The 17,242-nt window shown below is 44.6% G+C and overlaps 1 protein-coding gene across 2 annotated transcripts; it reads left to right on the top strand.

Annotated features, from left to right (window-relative positions):
• The first annotated feature begins 223 nt into the window (after positions 1–223).
• CFAP20 (cilia and flagella associated protein 20) lies at positions 224–15,580 on the top strand. Of its 2 annotated transcripts, XM_002826474.6 has the most exons (6): positions 224–462; positions 12,192–12,271; positions 12,990–13,101; positions 13,692–13,880; positions 14,229–14,339; positions 15,143–15,580. In XM_002826474.6, exons 1-6 carry the CDS (start codon positions 379–381, stop codon positions 15,146–15,148), a joined length of 582 nt encoding a protein of 193 aa, XP_002826520.1. In that variant the 5' UTR covers positions 224–378; the 3' UTR covers positions 15,149–15,580. The 2 variants fall into 2 exon arrangements, with proteins under 2 accessions (XP_002826520.1, XP_054389968.1); XM_054533993.2 differs by lacking the exon at positions 15,143–15,580 and having other exon boundaries at positions 14,094–14,232.
• Positions 15,581–17,242: the final 1,662 nt, after the last annotated feature.

Below are 17,242 nucleotides of genomic sequence, written 5' to 3'. Positions count from 1 at the left end.
ACAGGCGGAACGAAACGGAAGTCCGTGGTCCTTGTAACGGGATTGGTCCCCGCCCTCCCGGGGGGCGGGCTCAGATGGGCGGAGGGATTCATTTTAAGCAACGGGCGGCCCTCCGCCTCCATTGAAGGCGGGGAAATAGCGCGGCGCGGGCGGTAGTTGCTGTGGTTTCCGTTCTGAGCTCGCAGCTGAAGATCGCGGCCTTAGCGTTCCCGCGTCCGAGTCCGGCCATCAGTGGCTGCAGATCCGGAGGCCAGGAGCTCAACCACCCTTCTTCGGAACAGGGTCGGCCCGCTGCTGTGCCTTCGACGCTCGGTGCCTATATCTACTCCGGGGCCTAGGTCCGCTCCGGGGGCGGCTTAGGAGAAGGCCGTCGGCGAGATGTTCAAAAACACGTTCCAGAGCGGCTTCCTCTCCATCCTCTACAGCATCGGCAGCAAGCCTCTGCAAATCTGGGACAAAAAGGTCGGGCTAGGGGCGGCGACGGGGCGGGGTGGAGGGGCTGCACCCCCTCCTCCTCCGGGGGCTGGGGACGGGGAATGGTTGTGTCGAATTGGGGCCTGGGAGAGGCCGAGAGGACGCCGCTGTGCCTTGTCCCCAGCCTGGCGGGACTGGGGCGCGAGGTGGGGGCGTCGTGTAAGCAGCGGAGGAGGTGGGGGGGCGGTGCATGTGGGTGGGCGTGGCTGAGATCTAAGTGTCCCGCAGCTGTGGTGTGGTTAGGGCCACGACCCTCGCTGCTGACTTGACTTGGTCAGTCAGTCCATTCTTTTGAGCCACTGTTTCCCCACCAATATAATGGGGTTGATGGTGCCCATCTCCTAGCATGAAATGCACGAACTTATTTGAGGGAGCTTTGGGGATGTAAAGATGAAAAGACCTGCTATTCACGGATTCCAAATATTTACTGATATCCGTTTTTGTGCCAGGCACGGTGCTGGGCACTAGACACAGAGCCTTTGTTCAGTCACCCTTACAGAGGCGCAGACAGAAAGCCTCCGGCCAAGCCAGTGATGTTTAAATTGCATTCATTTGCTCCCTTCCTCCCACTGATCCCAAATAAGTCAGAATTCAGTGGCCCTTGGCCCCTGCTCCACACTCACTGTGACTTGCCTGTACTATGCCCTCGGTGCCTGATTTCTCCATCAGGAAAACTGCAGAATGCTGACAGTCAAAGTCTTGTTTGGATTAATAAACTCAGAGCCAAGTACAGGCCTCATCTTTATTCAGGCATCCACTAGATGATACTGTGTTTGGCCCCAAGAGATGATGAATCTGTTTTTTGCAGATGTGAAGAAAGATCTAGCTGTCTATGAATTGGTCTGCATTTTATTACTTTTGTATTTCGTTCTTCATGCAAATTCCCAGGCAATCAGCTGTAGTATTTCTTGAATATAAGTTACGGGAGGCACTCCAATGTGGAATTTAAGTCATATTCTTAGTACTGCTCTCTGGGAGAATGGCGAGTGTGGGTATGCTGAATGCTGCTTTTTATAGAGATGCATGTGGAATAATCTCAGCAGGATTTATTGGTAATGAAGCCAAGAATTTTGAATTTTATCTCGGAACACGTCTCTGTATTCCCTTATCCACAGATGAGAGCTCTGGGCCACATAAAGTTGGGAGAGAACATGAGTAGCTTTCTGCCTGTCACCACTAGGGAACTCTGCGTTCTGAGGGCAGCTTTTAGGATGGTGTGTCCATAGTGTTACTTTCATAAGATAGTTGAAAAATCTGAATATAATGAAGTTGGGCCTTTGTGTATGTAAAATCTGCCCATCTCTTCTCTTTCAGATGATTCTATCCACAAGCTAGAGCTAGTGCCAGAGTACAGGAAAGCAGTTCCTTAACGTTGCTGCGTTACTGAGGTTTTTAGTTTCATGTATTTTTTCACAGTGGAATAAAGCATTGTAAACTGTAAATTGCATCTGTACAAAGAGAGCCCAGGGTGCCTGGGAACTCTGTAAGGAGGTTGGCTTCCCAGCTGTCACTTGACTCAGTTATGGGCTGTCAGAAGGCATGAAGTGAGGCGGGCCCTCTGTGCCAGTGGAATTTGGAAACTGAATTGTAACGAAGTGTCAGTATAAGGCAATTGAAATCGAGAATGGGACTTGACCTAGGAGGAGAGGTTTTCAGAGCAGATAGAGAACTTACTAAAGCTGAAATAATTCCAGTAGTAGGGAGGCCTCAGAATTTCTGTTACGAAACTTGTATCAGTTTTCCATTTTAACCCTTCTGGGCTTGATCTTGTGTGCTGTGTTTTATTTTTCAAATGCGGCTTTTTGAATAGTCGACATGTTTACCCAAGAATATAAAAGCATGGTAACCATGGTGCACTGTGTCCCTTAACAACGCCACTAGAGGTCGGATGGTACCCTAATGACATAAACACGTGTGAAAACATTGTTAAATCGATTGGCACGGTTACTTGGAGTAAATTAAACAGACATTTTGCCAAAACCTTTAGAACACTCATTTCAAGCAAAATCTTCACAATGGTAAAAGCTAATTTTGTGTTTCTAACTCTTCTTATTTAGACTCAGTTGAAAAATGTTTAGGATTGAGGATTTTTCCCCTCTTGGGGCAAGGGAAGGAAAGAGAAGAAGGGAAAGTTTGGGGCCATATCCCTCACCTTTGTCGTGTGTGCTTTTTTTCAGCTATAAGTCCGCATAAAGTGCTGGAAATTCAATCCAATAGGGGGAACACTGGGAATTGATGTACTTATCAAAGATTTATTGAGCGACAGCTGAGTGACAGGCTTTGCGTAGACTTGGGAAGATAGAGAAAACATTTTTCCTGCTGCCAGGGACTAAGGCAAAGTTGTAATAAGGACAGAGTTTGTGGGGAGGTGAGGACTGTCTACATTTATCTAGACATGACCTTGACTTTTGCCAGTAGGTATATATTGACTGTGGTGCCTATTTATAGTTATTTTTATTTCAGAAAACTTTACTGTTTTCTTTCCTGAGTATATATAGAGAGAATTTCTGTTCGGTTTCTATGAAGAATCTTGAGAAATTTGGTTTGACTTTTGTTTAGGCTCTGTCTGCATAGAAGTGAACGCCGTATTCACAGTACCAGTGAATTTGCAAGCTTCTCTTTTGTGAGGATGGCTTGTCCGTTACTGTTTGTAACACCGGCAATTTATTTGACTCTCTGAAGCTCACAGCCCCTCCGCTCCATCTCATCCTTCCGATCTCAACTTAAAACATTCTTTTCATTGAGAACTTGAGTTAAGCCTCATGGGTGCGCCTGTGGCTGGCGATTTTCTATTGTAGATCGTCCACTGGACTGCAGGTTCCTTAAGCGGAAGAACAGTATCTTACCTAAAAACCTCAGTGCTAGGGCGTGGTCAGACACCTTGGATTTGCATCCTGGCTGTGCTGTGTTCCAGTTGTGTGACCTTAGCTATGTCCTTAACCATTCAGTTTTCTCATCTATTTCTCATGGTTATGAAGATTCAATGAAGCTGTATATAAAGTCCTTAACAACAGATATAGTATATGCAGTCATGCACCACATGATGGCGTTTCAGTCAACGACAGACCTTACACATGACAGTGGTGCCATAAGATTATCATGGAGCTGAAAAATTCCTGCCACTTAGTGACATAATAGTTGTTCGTTAAGTCAAGTGCATTACTCGTGTTTGTGAGTAGGTATAAACCAACCTACTGCACTGCCAGTCATGTAAAAGTATAGCATATACAATGATGTTCAGTGCCTAACACTTGATGATAAATGACTATGTTGCTGGTTTATGTATTTACTATACTCTTTATCATTATTTTATTGTATTTTATTTTTCTGAGACAAGGTCTTGCCGTTGCCCAGGCTGGAATGCAGTAGTGCAATCAGGGCTCACTACAGTCTCCATCTCCTGGGCTCAAGCAGTCCTCCCACCTCAACCTGCCAAGTAGCTGGGACTACGGGCCCTCACCACCACACCTCACTAATTTTTGTATTTTTGTAGAGACGGAGTTTCTCCATGTTGCCCAGGCTGGTCTTGAATTCCTATGCTCAAGCAGTCCTCCTGCCTCAGCCTCCCAAAGTGCTAGAATTACAAGCATGAGTTCCCGTGCCTGGCCTTATCATAATTTTAGAATGTACTCCTACTTACAAGAACAAAAAGTTAACCTTAGGCAGGTCCTTCAGGAGATATTTCAGAAGAAGGCAGTGTTGTCGTAGGAGATGACAGCGCCATGTGCGTTATTGCTTCTGCAGACCTTCCAGTGGGACAGCATGTGGAGGTGGAGACTGTGATTGATGTTAATGATCCTGACCCTGTGCGGGCCTGGGCTCATGTGTGTGTTTGTGTCTTAGTTTTTAACAAAAAAGTTTAAAAAGTTAAAAAAAGAAATAGGAACAACCTTATGGAATAAAGATATATAGAAAGAAAATATTTTTGTGCAGTTGAACATTGTGTTTTAAGCTAAGTGTTATTACAAAATAGTCTAAAAGTTTTTTAAATTTTTAAAGTTTATAAAGTAAAAAAGTTCCAGTAAGCCAAGGTTAATTTATTACTGATGAAAGAAAAATATTTTTAATAAATTTAGTGTAGTCTGGCCAGGCACAGTGGCTCATGCCTGTAATCCCAGCACTAACTGAATAACTAAATAAAATAAATGTAGTGTAGCATAAGTGTATTGTGTTTACAAAGTGTTCAGTAATGTCCTAGGCCTTCACGTTCACTCACCACTCACTCAGTGACTCAACCCAGAGCAACTTCCAGTGCTGCATGCTCCACTCATGGCCAGTGCCCTATCCAGTTGTATCACTTTTTATCGTTTATACAGTACTTTACTGTACCTCTTCTATGTTTAGACACACAAATACTTACCATTATGTTACAGTTGCCTACAGTATTCAGTACAGTAGTATGCTGTACAGATTGTAGCCTAGGGGCAATAGGCTATACCCTATGGCCCAGGTGTGTAGGATGTTGTACTGTCGAAGTTTGTGTAAGTACACTCTGATATTCACACAGCCATGGAACTGCCTAATGAGGCATTTCTCAGAACGTAACCCCATCCTTAAGCAATGCATGACTGTAGTTAGTACTTTATAAGTAATGACATATAGTATTAAATATGGCAAGGACTGAGGAATTTGCTCAAAACTAAAATAAGATGTTTGAACTGAGCCCACCATCCAGATTTCTAGGAATAGGAAGTACTGTAAAACCAGACTTCTGAAATGAGAAGAATTTAGTTGTTGCACCATGGCTCGCCCAGCCCTAAGCCCTTAATGTGGCTCTAAGGCCACATAACCCATGCTCTGGCACCTGCTTCACTCGTTCTCTAGGCGGGGCTCACTTCACCCGGTTCCGCCTCTTAGTAGTAGCCTCCTACTGAATTGAAGGAAGTCCTGTTCTCTCACCTTCAAGCTTTTGCACTTCCTGGTCCCTCTGCTGGGTGCTGCCCCTCACCACCCCACAAGCCTCACTCCCATCTTTTCATTAGTCTCCAGTCACAGTTCAAAGGCCTTTCTCAGAGTGACCTTCCTTGACTCTTCAGGGTAAGTTAATTTACTTCTTTTTACTTCTTTCTTATCACACTTGACATTATTAGCTTCTTAAGGTCTGTATTCCTGGCTATACAGTTTCCTGATAGAAGCTTTTGTAAGTTTCTAAACCAACAGCTTAGAAGAAATTAGGGTTTTCTTTAATGTTACCTTGACATCTGGGACCAGCAAATCTTATATTTATTAAAAGACTCTTATGTTTAATGTAAACATTACTTCTGGTTGTAAGGAAAATACCAGGAGGTTCTGTTCCCACTTATACTTGTGTAAAACATGCTATAATTTACAGTATTTTTTTTTTTTTTTTTGAGACAGAGTCTTGCTCTGTCCCCCACGCTGGAGTGCAGTGGCACGATCTCGGCTCACTGCAAGCTCCACCTCCCAGGTTCACGCCATTCTCCTGCCTCAGCCTCCGGAGTAGCTGGGACTACAGGCGCCCGCCACCATGCCCAGCTAATTTTTTGCATTTTTAGTAAAGATGGGTTTTCACCGTGTTAGCCAGGTTGGTCTCGATCTCCTGACCTCGTGATCCGCCTGCCTTGGCCTCCCAAAGTGTTGGGATTATAGGCGTGAGCCACCGCGCCCAGCCAATTTTCAGTCGTAATGGTAGTATCCTGGCCGGGCGCAGTGGCTCACGCCTGTAATCCCAGCACTTTGCGAGGCCAAGGTGGGCTGAGGTCAGGAGTTCAAGACCAGCCTGACCAACATGAAGAAATCCCGTCTCTACTAAAAATATAAAAGTTAGCTGGGCATGGTGGCACATGCCTGTAATTCCAGCTACTCGGGAGGCTGAGGCAGGAGAATCACTTGAACCCGGGAGGTGGAGGTTGCGGTGAGCCGAGATGGTGCCATTGCACTCCAGCCTGGGCAACAAGAGCAAAACTTTGTCTCAAAAAAAAACAAGATAGTATCCTAAAAGTACATGAGATGAGATTGCATTAATTCATGAAAACACCTTTGTCTGTCTTTCCTGTCACCTTGTCTTTCTCTCAGCTGCTGCTGTTTCTCCCATACTCCAAGACTAAATATTAAACCAGAGTCTTCTGCTGTTGTTGCTGGATAGTGTTAGATTCCCATGTCCTGTTCTAATTTTAAAAATAAAGTCTCTCTTCAGAAAAAATTTCCTACATTCTAGTTTTTAGTTAGCACGCCTTGTTGATAAAAATTAAATTGGTGCCGTTTTCAGTAGTAGAATTGAGTGTATTTGGACATAAAGGTGGTAAAACTTTTTTTCTGACTTGGAGAATGTTCTTCATTATTCTGAGTCAGGTTTTACTGTAATTGAACGAAGACATGGTTTTTTGGTTTTGTTTTTTTTTTTTGGAAACAGAGTCTCGCTCTGTCACCCAGGCTGGAGTACAATGGCACAATCTTGGCTTACTGCAACCTCCTCCTTCTGGATTCAAGCAATTCTCCTGCCTCAGCCTCCTGAGTAGCTGGGATTACAGGCATGCGCTACCATGCCCAGCTAATTTTTTTGTATTTTTAGTAGAGATGGGGTTTCATATGTTGCCCAGGCTGGTCTCAAACTCCTGATCTCAGGTGATCTGCCCACCTCAGCCTCCAAATGTGCTGGGATTACAGGCGTGAGCCACCACGCCCGTCCGAAGGCATGGGTTTTAATTACTCTTGCCTTTTCTTAGCTGTGCACATAATTGTCCTTACGCTAACTTAGGGGTTGTTGGTGTATGCCCAGAGTTGCTTGTCTGCTGTCTGGATAGCCCCTGTCAAGTACAGCAAAGGGAGTGAAGCCTTTGACCCCTGGAGCCTGGGAGTCTGAGTCAGAGCTATGCCCAGTTCTCCCCACAGGGGTCTCCCTCTGCCTAATTTCTGTCTGGGAACCCAGCCCTTAACCCAGTGCAGGAACTTTCCTGCTGAAATGGACAGCTCTAATGGCTTAATGTAAATTAGAGCGTGTGTCATTAAAGCTAGGATGCCAGATGGCTGAGGGTTCAGCTGCCTGCCAGGCTGAGTGGGTGGGGCCAGAAAAATGAAAGTTGGGGGAGGGAATGGATACAACTCGTGTTATTTTTAAAGCAATCATAGAAATATACAGCATCCACCAGCTCCCTCCCTATCCCAGTAGTAGTATTTTTTTTTTCCCTCAGCTTGACCCACCTCCCTGAGGCTTACATTGTGGGGAGGGAGAGAAATCGGTGTTCTTTATTAGTTGCCCTAGCAACCATGGAAAGCCTGGGAGAGTGATTGTAAGACTGGCCTGAAGCTTTGGTCACCTCTGTTGTCTGCAGAGGCAGAGAACCATTACAATCTGTAATTGCCAGTAACTGGGTTCTGAAGCTCTTTGAGTATCTCCAGCTCATGGGAAGGGGAGGGGAAATTAATGAAATAAAACAATATTGGCTTTAGATTTTTATTTTTTATTTTTATTTTTTGAGGAATAAAGCACTCATAGGCCACACTTTGATAGTGGGAATGTGTCATGAATGAAAAAGAATTAACAAATCAAAAACAGTCGGCTCTTTGTGATCTAGAGAGGGACAGAACATGTTAAAACGTGCTTCCGCCATGAGCAATAAATGCTGAGCAGTTCATTTTATCTTCATCCCAAAGCCACGCCTGCCTAGCGACCTCTGAACTGGAAGGAGCTAAGGAAAGGACGTTGATACTTTCTGAGACATATATCTTCCTGTATGCTGTTGTCAGAAGCTGGTTTTAGGAGGGGGTTGCTTTCCTGGAAGACCTTTATAATATTAGGCAATGACAGCCACATGGCCAGGGTGGTGGGGAGCCTTTGCCCCAAATTGCCTGTCGCCTCTCCCCTTTGATTCTAGTTTTAGAGCCTAGAGAAGAGGCTTTGGGAAATTACCCTCTAATGCACATATCTGATTGATCGCCCTTACCACCTCCACCCTACTCTTTCCCAGTGAGTTTGTATTTGCAGCCCTTTAAACTTAATAAAGGAGAAAAATCATAATTCACTAACAAATCCACTTAATTTTATTTCAAACCTCTGGAGACTTGTCACATGGGGATACTTGTGTTTTTCTTCGTTGGGGGGTTAAACAGTCTCTTGGGGAAAAGCTCTGTTTAGTTTGTCTTACCACCAGCCAGGTTCAAACTCTAGAGAGACTGATGGGCATTCCTTCAACAAAGTTGCCTTGACCCCTCTAAGTTCCCTTGTTTTGTGGAATACATTCATTCATTTTGTAAAACTTAAATTTGTGAGTGTGTTTGTTATCTAGTAACACTGGGAGAAAAAGAAATCTCTTTAGTAATTTATTGAAAATCCAACTAAAAGTTAGCTTGCCTCTGGGCAGAAGTGTAGGAATACTACAGTCTATCCGGCTTCCAGCCTGCATTGGCTTCTGTGTGCATTGTACAGCTTTGTTTTCTTCTGTAAAGACCTGAATAGGTCATATCTGCTGGAGTTCCAGGGAAGTCGTAAACTTTGAGATGGGCAGAAGGCAGATTCCCTAACATTTTCTCCCTGTGAGATCTAGCTGGTCTTTCTGGAACTGAGGGAGGCCTCTTGTTGACTCTGGCCAGAGAGAGCTTGAGAGATGTGAAATTTGAGGGCATGCTTTAAATAAGGGTGGATCAATAGCAACACGTTGCTTTTTAGCAATAGCAGTTTTCAGGCCTAAGTTACTTCTTAATCCTGTCAATTTAACTGTCTATTTGATCTTTGCAGTTTGTCCCGTTTTAAAGAATGTTTATGTTATTGAGAATAATTAGTGGTGTGTTATAAAAGTAGTGTTTGCATCTTGTTGGAATACTGCCAGCTCTTATCAGTAGGGCTGCTCGCATTAATTGGAAATGATTTCTTCATTAATTCCTTCTTCACTGAATCTGCCTGGTTTTCCACAGAAAATATAGGAGGAATATTGCCACTTAGGTTGGGAACATTAGATGGCGAATGAGGTGGGCAGTGGTGGCATGTTCTGCACAGACCCAAGCCTTTGTGCTCTTAATCTCCTTGGAAAGGGGCCCAGAATTCAAAGCAGGAGGGCATTGAACATTGCCAGCTTTGTTTGAGAATCATTTCAATGTGACGTTTTGTGTCTTGAGAGCCTAAGAAATGCTCCATTGGCAGGGATTGGGGTCCCGTCTAGCCCAGCATTCTGTCTCTGACAATGGGCACCCATTTGTGGAAGTATTCTTCATGCTGGCTGCCCTGTGGGCTTTGTGATATGCCCCAGCATCTCTGGCTTCCTATAATAGTCCATGGGGGATGTGTTATCCAGGAATTTTTAAAACCCTCCTTGAACCTATTCATATGTGCCAACTCTTAGGGTGACAGATTCCAGAAGTCAGCAAATATTTGAACGCTTAGTTTATGGCTAGCACTGTGCTAAGCATTGTCGAAGATAGAAATGATGCTTCATAACTGGTCTTGTCTCTTGCTTGAGCTTATTCTTTTTTAAGGAGACAAGACTTGGTTGCAGTTGTGAAAAAGGTGGGCAGTGACATCAGATGTCACCTTTAGAACACGAGGCAGACCATGAGTGGATCAGACTCACAGTGACAGAGCTCACAGAGACTAATGTCTAAAAACAGAAACATTTGATTAATAATTTATGTTGAAAAATAAAACTACCAGACTCAACACTGATTTCTCCCCATATGCAAGTCTAATAGCCAAATCGTAATCAGAAGGCTGATGAGTGAACAAGAGGAGCTTTAGTCAGTGTGATTGAGTCATTGATTATGGCAGCCTAACACAGCCCTTTCCACAATGCCTAAAGAAAGACCGTGGGTTTGTCTTTCTGATGTCTCCTGTTCTAAACCTAGTTGATCTTTTTCATCTGTTATTCCATTCAGCCTTAATAGTCCAGCCTTGTTTTTTTGTTTATTTGTTCATTTTTGAGACAGGATCTCACTCTGTCGCCCAGGCTTGAGTACAGTGGCACAATCACAGCTCACTGCAGCCTCGACCTCCCAGGCTCAGGCTGTCCTCCCACTTCAGCCTCCTGAGGAGCTGAGACTACAGGCACGTGCCACTACACCTGGCTAATTTTTTGTAGAGATGGGGTTTCACCATGTTGTCCAGACGGGTCTTGAACTCCTGAGCTCAAGCAATCCTCTCGCCTTGGCCTCCCAAAGTGCTGGGATTACAAGCGTGAACCACCATGCCTGACCCCAGCCATGTTTTTTTGGTTTTGTTTTGTTTTGAGATAGGGTCTTGCTCTGTCACCTACTCATCTAGGCTGGAGTGCAGTGGCACAATCACAGCTCACTGCAGCCTGGACCTCCTGGGCTCAAGTGATCCTCCCACCTTAGCCTCCCAAGTAGTTGGGACTATAGGCGGCACTACAGGTGCACGCCACCATACCTGGCTAATTTTTTATATAAACAGTGTCTTACTATGTTGCCCAAGCTGATCTGGAACTCTTGAGCTCAAGCTATCTTCCTGCCTCGGCCTCCCAAAGTGCTGGGATTACAGGCATGAGCCACTGTGCCTGACCCCAGCCCTGTTTTGAAAGTGCCTTTGCATATCTCTGTTCTGTCTATATTAGTTGCTTAAAAGTTTAATGCTTGAAGATAACTGTTCTTTCCTAAATATTTTGAGAGGAGGAATCTGTATTGAGTATTGATTCCTCCCCATCATCTACCTCCTACATATGCAGCAAACAATACAAAACAATGTAGGATGAGGTGCTAAATTATGTCGTCTAGACAACATGAGCCAGAAAAACAAATCAGAGAAAAGAGAGGTCAGTGTGGGCTGAAAATGCTAAAGAAGGCGTCTGTGTGTGGCACAGATGAGAATTGAATTCCTGCTTTAAAAAGTAGAAAATTAGGGAAAAGCAGATAGGGAAGCATGAAGCAGGATAACTCCAGGGGAGGAATGCTTTCACTTTTTGTTGCTGCCCTCCTCAGTAACACTCAGCTTTTCTTTGGCTTTTCTGGCCAAAGAAATATACAAGGCAGGACGGGCGAGGTGGCCCATGCCTATAATTCCAGCACTTTGGGAGGCCAAGGCAGGTGGATCACAAGGTCAGGAGTTCGAGACCAGCCTGGCCAACATGGTGAAACCCCGTCTCTACTAAAGATACAAAAAAAAAAAAATTAGCTGGGCGTGGTGCCGCATGCTTATAATCCCAGCTACTCAGGAGGCTGAGGCAGGAGAATCGCTTGAACCTGGAAGGCAGAGGTTGCGGTGAGCCAAGATCGCGCCATTGCACTCCAGCCTGGGTGACAGGGCGAGACTCCATCTCAAAAAAAAGAAAAAAGAAAGAGAAAGAAAGAAATCTACGAGGGAGTATGAGGCAGTGGAAAGGCTGCTGAATCCTTAGTCTCCTACTTAGGGTTTGGCATTTGCAGTTCTGGGGTGCCAATGTCCACATTTGTAAAATGGAAACAGTATCACCTGCCTTGTTGTTTTTATTGTGTGAGGCTTAAGTGAGAAGGGAATGTGTGTGATATTTCTGGTGCATAGTAGGCATTCAGTAGATATTAGCTGAATCTAAATTGAGTTGATGTATTTGGGGAGAAGTTTCCCCTGATTTAGGGATTGCCAAATTACCTGGGATTCCCATGGTGGTTGATGTGACCCTGTCTAGAAGTAATAGCATGGCTTACTTACATATAAGCTTCAGTGTACTGTGTCACAAATTTCTTTGTATGCCTCTTAGGCTACCGTGGTTTTCTTTAAATAGTCCTATTCAGCCTTGTCGGATATTTCAGTACTAATCGAATTTTCTTTCTTGTAGGTACGGAATGGCCACATCAAAAGAATCACTGATAATGATATCCAGTCCCTCGTGCTAGAGATTGAAGGGACAAATGTAAGGTAGGTTGCCACCTCTGTTCTCCCAGAGACATCATATACTAGGGAGGCAGTATGTCACAGAGGTTAATAGCACAGACTGCGGAGTCAGAGTGCCGGATGTGAGTCCATCTCTGCCACTTAAGGCTTACCATGGGCAAGTTACTGAATCCCCCAGACCTTAGCATACTCATCTGTACAATGGGCAGAATAATAGTACATTTTCCTTATAGGGTTATTGCGAGGAGTAAATAAATGAATATATAAAAAACACTTAAAGCCTTGCTTAGCACACAGTAAGCACTATGTCAGTATTAGCTATATTATTAACCAAAGTATGTGTCGGGGTGGGAAGTGGGCAGTGTTGTACAGCTCATCCAGTGAGTGGACAGTGTGGTTTTCAGTGCCATAGAGGTCTCGGTTTTGGTTTTCTGTCATTCGATGGCTCCCTGGACCAGAATTGAGGTCTTCTCTCACTGGAGGAGCTTCTAAGATCCACTGTCTGGCTTTGTGTTTCAGATATTTTATTGCTGCTGTCTAGTCCTGTGTTAAGCTTTTGTTTCTGGGTCCAGCGTTTGTTAAAGCATCCGCTGACTTAGGGCTGACGGATTCACTGGGTGGCGTGTCTGAATCTTTTAGATCTGCTTTCCAGTGTATCCTCTTGGACTATGTGTTATTGTTGTGCATACCACAAAGGAAGAGAGTCCAGGAGTGTGTTTATTAGTATTTCCTCTCTCTACAGCACCACATATATCACATGCCCTGCAGACCCCAAGAAGACACTGGGAATTAAACTTCCTTTCCTTGTCATGATTATCAAAAACCTGAAGAAGTATTTTACCTTCGAAGTGCAGGTAAGTATGTGTACATGAATGTGTCCACTCTTGGCTATACCAAAGAGATAGCCTTTGAACTGATGGGAAGAAGTGGCCCTACAAAAGTATCTTTATCCTTTTGCGTGTATTCTTTTCTGCTTCTAGTATAAGCCCAATGCAGTCCTTGTTATGTAAATTTGATATTAGTAATAAAATTTAATGCCAGGTTTTTAAAGAAACAGTAAGCACCTAGAAAATCTAGTAATTTCCATGTGTCAGAGTTAGCGTGGTATCCATTTGGGGAGTGATTATTTAATAGTGGGTGGCTGTTCTGTTTTAGTATTTCTGATTTTTCAAAAGGAAGAACATTTATATACTCTGTGGTCTGAGAGCCTGCTGACTGTGTTATATGTCATAAGCAGCTGGTGTTGTCTTGGCAACAAACAAGATAAACCGGCTACTTCCGGGCCATCTGCATGCAGCGTATGACCTGTGTCTGGTCTGTTTATTTTCCTCTAAGTCTCAGCCTTGGGAAAGCAAGCTGTGGGAATTCAGGTCCTTGTCTGGACAAGGTTGTGTGCTTCTTCCAAGACAGAGCTAGTGTGACGCTTCTTCTCTGTGTTTCACAGGTACTAGATGACAAGAATGTGCGTCGTCGCTTTCGGGCAAGTAACTACCAGAGCACCACCCGGGTCAAACCCTTCATCTGCACCATGCCCATGCGGCTGGATGACGGCTGGAACCAGATTCAGTTCAACTTACTCGACTTCACGAGGCGAGCATACGGCACCAATTACATTGAGACCCTCAGAGTGCAGGTACTGCTCCTTTCCCAGATAGAGCCCTGGGTTGGGGATAGGGCACACTGCGTCTAATATTGGCTTGTGGCCCACGTAGCAGAACAGTGTGGGTTTCTGGCTTCAGTTGCCACACTGTCCAGGGAGCTTTGGCCTCACAGAGGTCCAAGAAGTATTCAGAAGTCGGGTCAGGTATAGAGGTGAATGCAGCAAGTAAGACCTCCCTCTTGCCAGAATCCATCCCTAAGACAAGCCAAGGAGACGCCGGAGATGAAGCGTTCCCAGCCCTAGAAGAGGGCCTCTAGAAGATTCAGGAAAAGGGGGAGAACAGTCACATTTAGCCTCTCAAAAGAAGCATTGCCTTGACAGATCCATGCAAATTGTCGCATCCGACGGGTTTACTTCTCAGACAGACTCTACTCAGAAGATGAGCTGCCGGCAGAGTTCAAACTGTATCTCCCAGTTCAGAACAAGGCAAAGGTAAGCCAGTCTTCCCCAGAAGAAGGCCCACCAGTGAGTGGGGGGAGCTGTGTTCCTGGAAGGTGCTCTGGTCTAAGAATTCAGCTGCAGAGCCTCTCTGTGTTGACACTTTGGGGTGCCTTTATATCGCAAGATCTTAGGTCTCCTTCCAGCATCAGCACTGAATCAGGAATGCTCCTGTGAAATATTCGGTTACTGCTGTCTCCCCTCTCCACGGTGAGAGGGGATGAGGCACTTCCTACTACTGGCTCCCAGAACTTCAGAAAATATGTTCCATCTAAACTTTTTTTTTTTTTTTTTTTTTTTTTGAGATGGAGTCTTGCGCTGCTGCCCAGGCTAGAGTGCAGTGGCATGATCTCAGCTCACTGCAACCTCTGCCTCCCAGGTTCAAGGGATTCTTGTGCCTCGGGCTCCTGAGTAGCTGGGATTACAGGCATCCGCCACCATGCCCAACTAATTTTTAATTTTTATAGAGACAGGGTTTCACCATGTTGGCCAGGCTGGTCTCAAACTCCTGACCTCAAGTGATCCGCCTGCCTCGGCCTCCCAAACTGCTGGGATTACAGGCATGAGCCACCGTGCCCAGCGCCATCTTAACTCTTAATCAGCCCAAAAGTATTATCAGCTGATAGGTCCCTGCTAACACAAGGGTGGGTGCTTCCCTGCCTGTGTGCTGCAGATGTGTGTCCATTCTCCACAGTCACTGTCCACTCAAGTGTCACCAGACGCAGGGGGCCTGTGACACTGACCATCTATTTTCTAGTAACTTAAACTGATGCCTCTTCTCTGTTTTTTCCCTTCAGCAATAACTGGAATTGTGACTCAAGGGATAGACCCTGGATGTGACTCTTCTTTTTAAAAGGAAACTATGTGGAGGACGATGCAAAAACATATTTATCTTAGTTCGCTGTGCTGTAGTTCTGTTATTTATACTTGGTGTTGCTTGTCATGGACACCGGTGACCATGCCGTAACTCTGTGACTGCATTGTAAGTGCAGAGGGGGTAAGCAGTCCTGTGAGTGGCGCATGAATGCTGGAGCTTATTCCACCGCCTGCCCCAGTGTAGGGGGAGATACCTTTACCGTGAACTTACAGAATTAAAGATGGCCCATAAGGAATTCCAGACCAATATTTCTTCCTGCGGTTTATTCTATGTTTTATATATTATCTAAATATATGTATATGCTGTGTCATACTCATAATCTGGAAATGAATAAAATGATATATTCCTGGTTTGTAAATTTGTTCCTAGTTTGTCTTTTTTCATGGTGATGTTTCTGTTTCCTTTGTGATATGAAAAGAGAACTATTTCCATTGAACATCTTGTACATTTCATGCTGTGAAATGTCTTGTATTACGTATCTAAAGAACAAGACATATTATGCAGCTGACCCTTGAACAACACAGGTTGGAACTGTGCGGGTCCATTTATATGAGGATTTTCTTCCACCTCTGCCACACCTGAGACAACAGACCAGTCCCTCCTCCTCTCCCTCCACCTCCTCCTCTTCCCCTCCTCATCAATGTGAAAACAACAATGATGAAGACCTTTATGATGATCCACTTAATGAATAGTAAATATATTTTCTCTTCTTTATGATTTTCTTAATAACGTTTTCTTTTCTGTAGCCTACCTTATTGTGAGAATACAAAATACAGTATGTCATTCATACAAAATATGTGTTGAATGGCTGTTTATATTATCAGTAAGGGTTCTAGTCAACAGAAGGCTATAGTAGTTAAGCTTTGGGAGAGTCAAAAGTTATACATAGATTTTTGCATAAGGGGGTCGGTGCCTCTAACCTCTGAGTTGTTCAAGGGTCAACTGTATAAACTGGTTCAGAACAACTTTAAAGACTAAATGGGGAAAAAAAAATAGTATGTGACCAGTGGAATCATCTTGCTAGGGGTTGGGTCCTAGGTTGAGCTTAAGACAGAATGACATAGTCTAAATTGCACCTAAAGCATTGGAGCAGATCACCATTTCTCTATTTGAGCTCCCGCTGAAGTACTACTGGCCTTGAATGTAGAGACTTAAAAGAAAAATGTTTCTTTTTTTGAAACGGAGTCTCTGTCGCCCAGGCTGGAGTGCAGTGGCAACATCTCAGCTCACTGCAAGCTCCTCCTCCTGGGTTCACACCATTCTCCTGCCTCAGCCTCCCGAGTAGCTGGGATTACAGGCGCCCGCCACCACGCCCGGCTAATTTTTTTCTATTTTTAGTAGATACGGAGTGTCACGGTGTTACCAGGATGGTCTTGATCTCCTGACCTCATGATCCACCCGCCTTGGCCTCCCAAAGTGCTGGGATTACAGGCGTGAGCCACTGCGCCCGGCCAGAAAAATGTTTCTTTAAACGCTGGAATTGCATGAGAGAACTGGAACCTTACACCACTTTTCCCACTGCGCTTATTCTGGGCAGATGCCTGTTGAGTGGAATGACACTGGCACTATTGCCTGCTTTTTTCTTTTTTCTTTTTTTTCTTTTGGTTAGGCACAGATGAATTTGCAAAAGTTAAGCACTGTATATGATGCAACTCTACCACATGCAACATTTCTGAGGGGAAAGCAATTTGAGGGCAGAGAAAAGCACATATCAGCATCCCCCTATTAGGTGGTATCCTATATGATCTTGAAGGACACGCAACTAATACAGTGATTACCTGGGCAGAATGATTTTGTTGTGTTTTTTTTAATCACTTCTATACTTCTACTATTAAAAAAAACAATGTTTTTGGCCAGGCGTGGTGGCTCACGCCTATAATCCCAACACTTTGGGAGGCCAAGGCAGGCAGATCACTTGAGGTCAGGAGTTTGAGGCCAGCCTGGCCAACATGATGAAACCCCGTCTCTACCAAATATAAAAAATTAGCTGGGTGTGGTGGCGCGCTTCTGTAATCCCAGC

This window comes from Pongo abelii, chromosome 18 (genome assembly GCF_028885655.2).
Source record: "Pongo abelii isolate AG06213 chromosome 18, NHGRI_mPonAbe1-v2.0_pri, whole genome shotgun sequence".
Classification (NCBI taxonomy): domain Eukaryota; kingdom Metazoa; phylum Chordata; class Mammalia; order Primates; family Hominidae; genus Pongo; species Pongo abelii.
This window is presented reverse-complemented; position numbering and strand designations above follow the sequence as displayed.

Bases quoted from the DNA above. Each gene is read 5' to 3' on its own strand.
- CFAP20 (XM_002826474.6), top strand. From the start codon at position 379: ATGTTCAAAAACACGTTCCAGAGCGGCTTCCTCTCCATCCTCTACAGC. The intron at 12,272-12,989 runs GTAGGTTGCCAC...CTCTCTCTACAG, and splicing joins ATTGAAGGGACAAATGTAAG to CACCACATATATCACATGCC. The intron at 13,881-14,228 runs GTACTGCTCCTT...TTGCCTTGACAG, and splicing joins TTGAGACCCTCAGAGTGCAG to ATCCATGCAAATTGTCGCAT.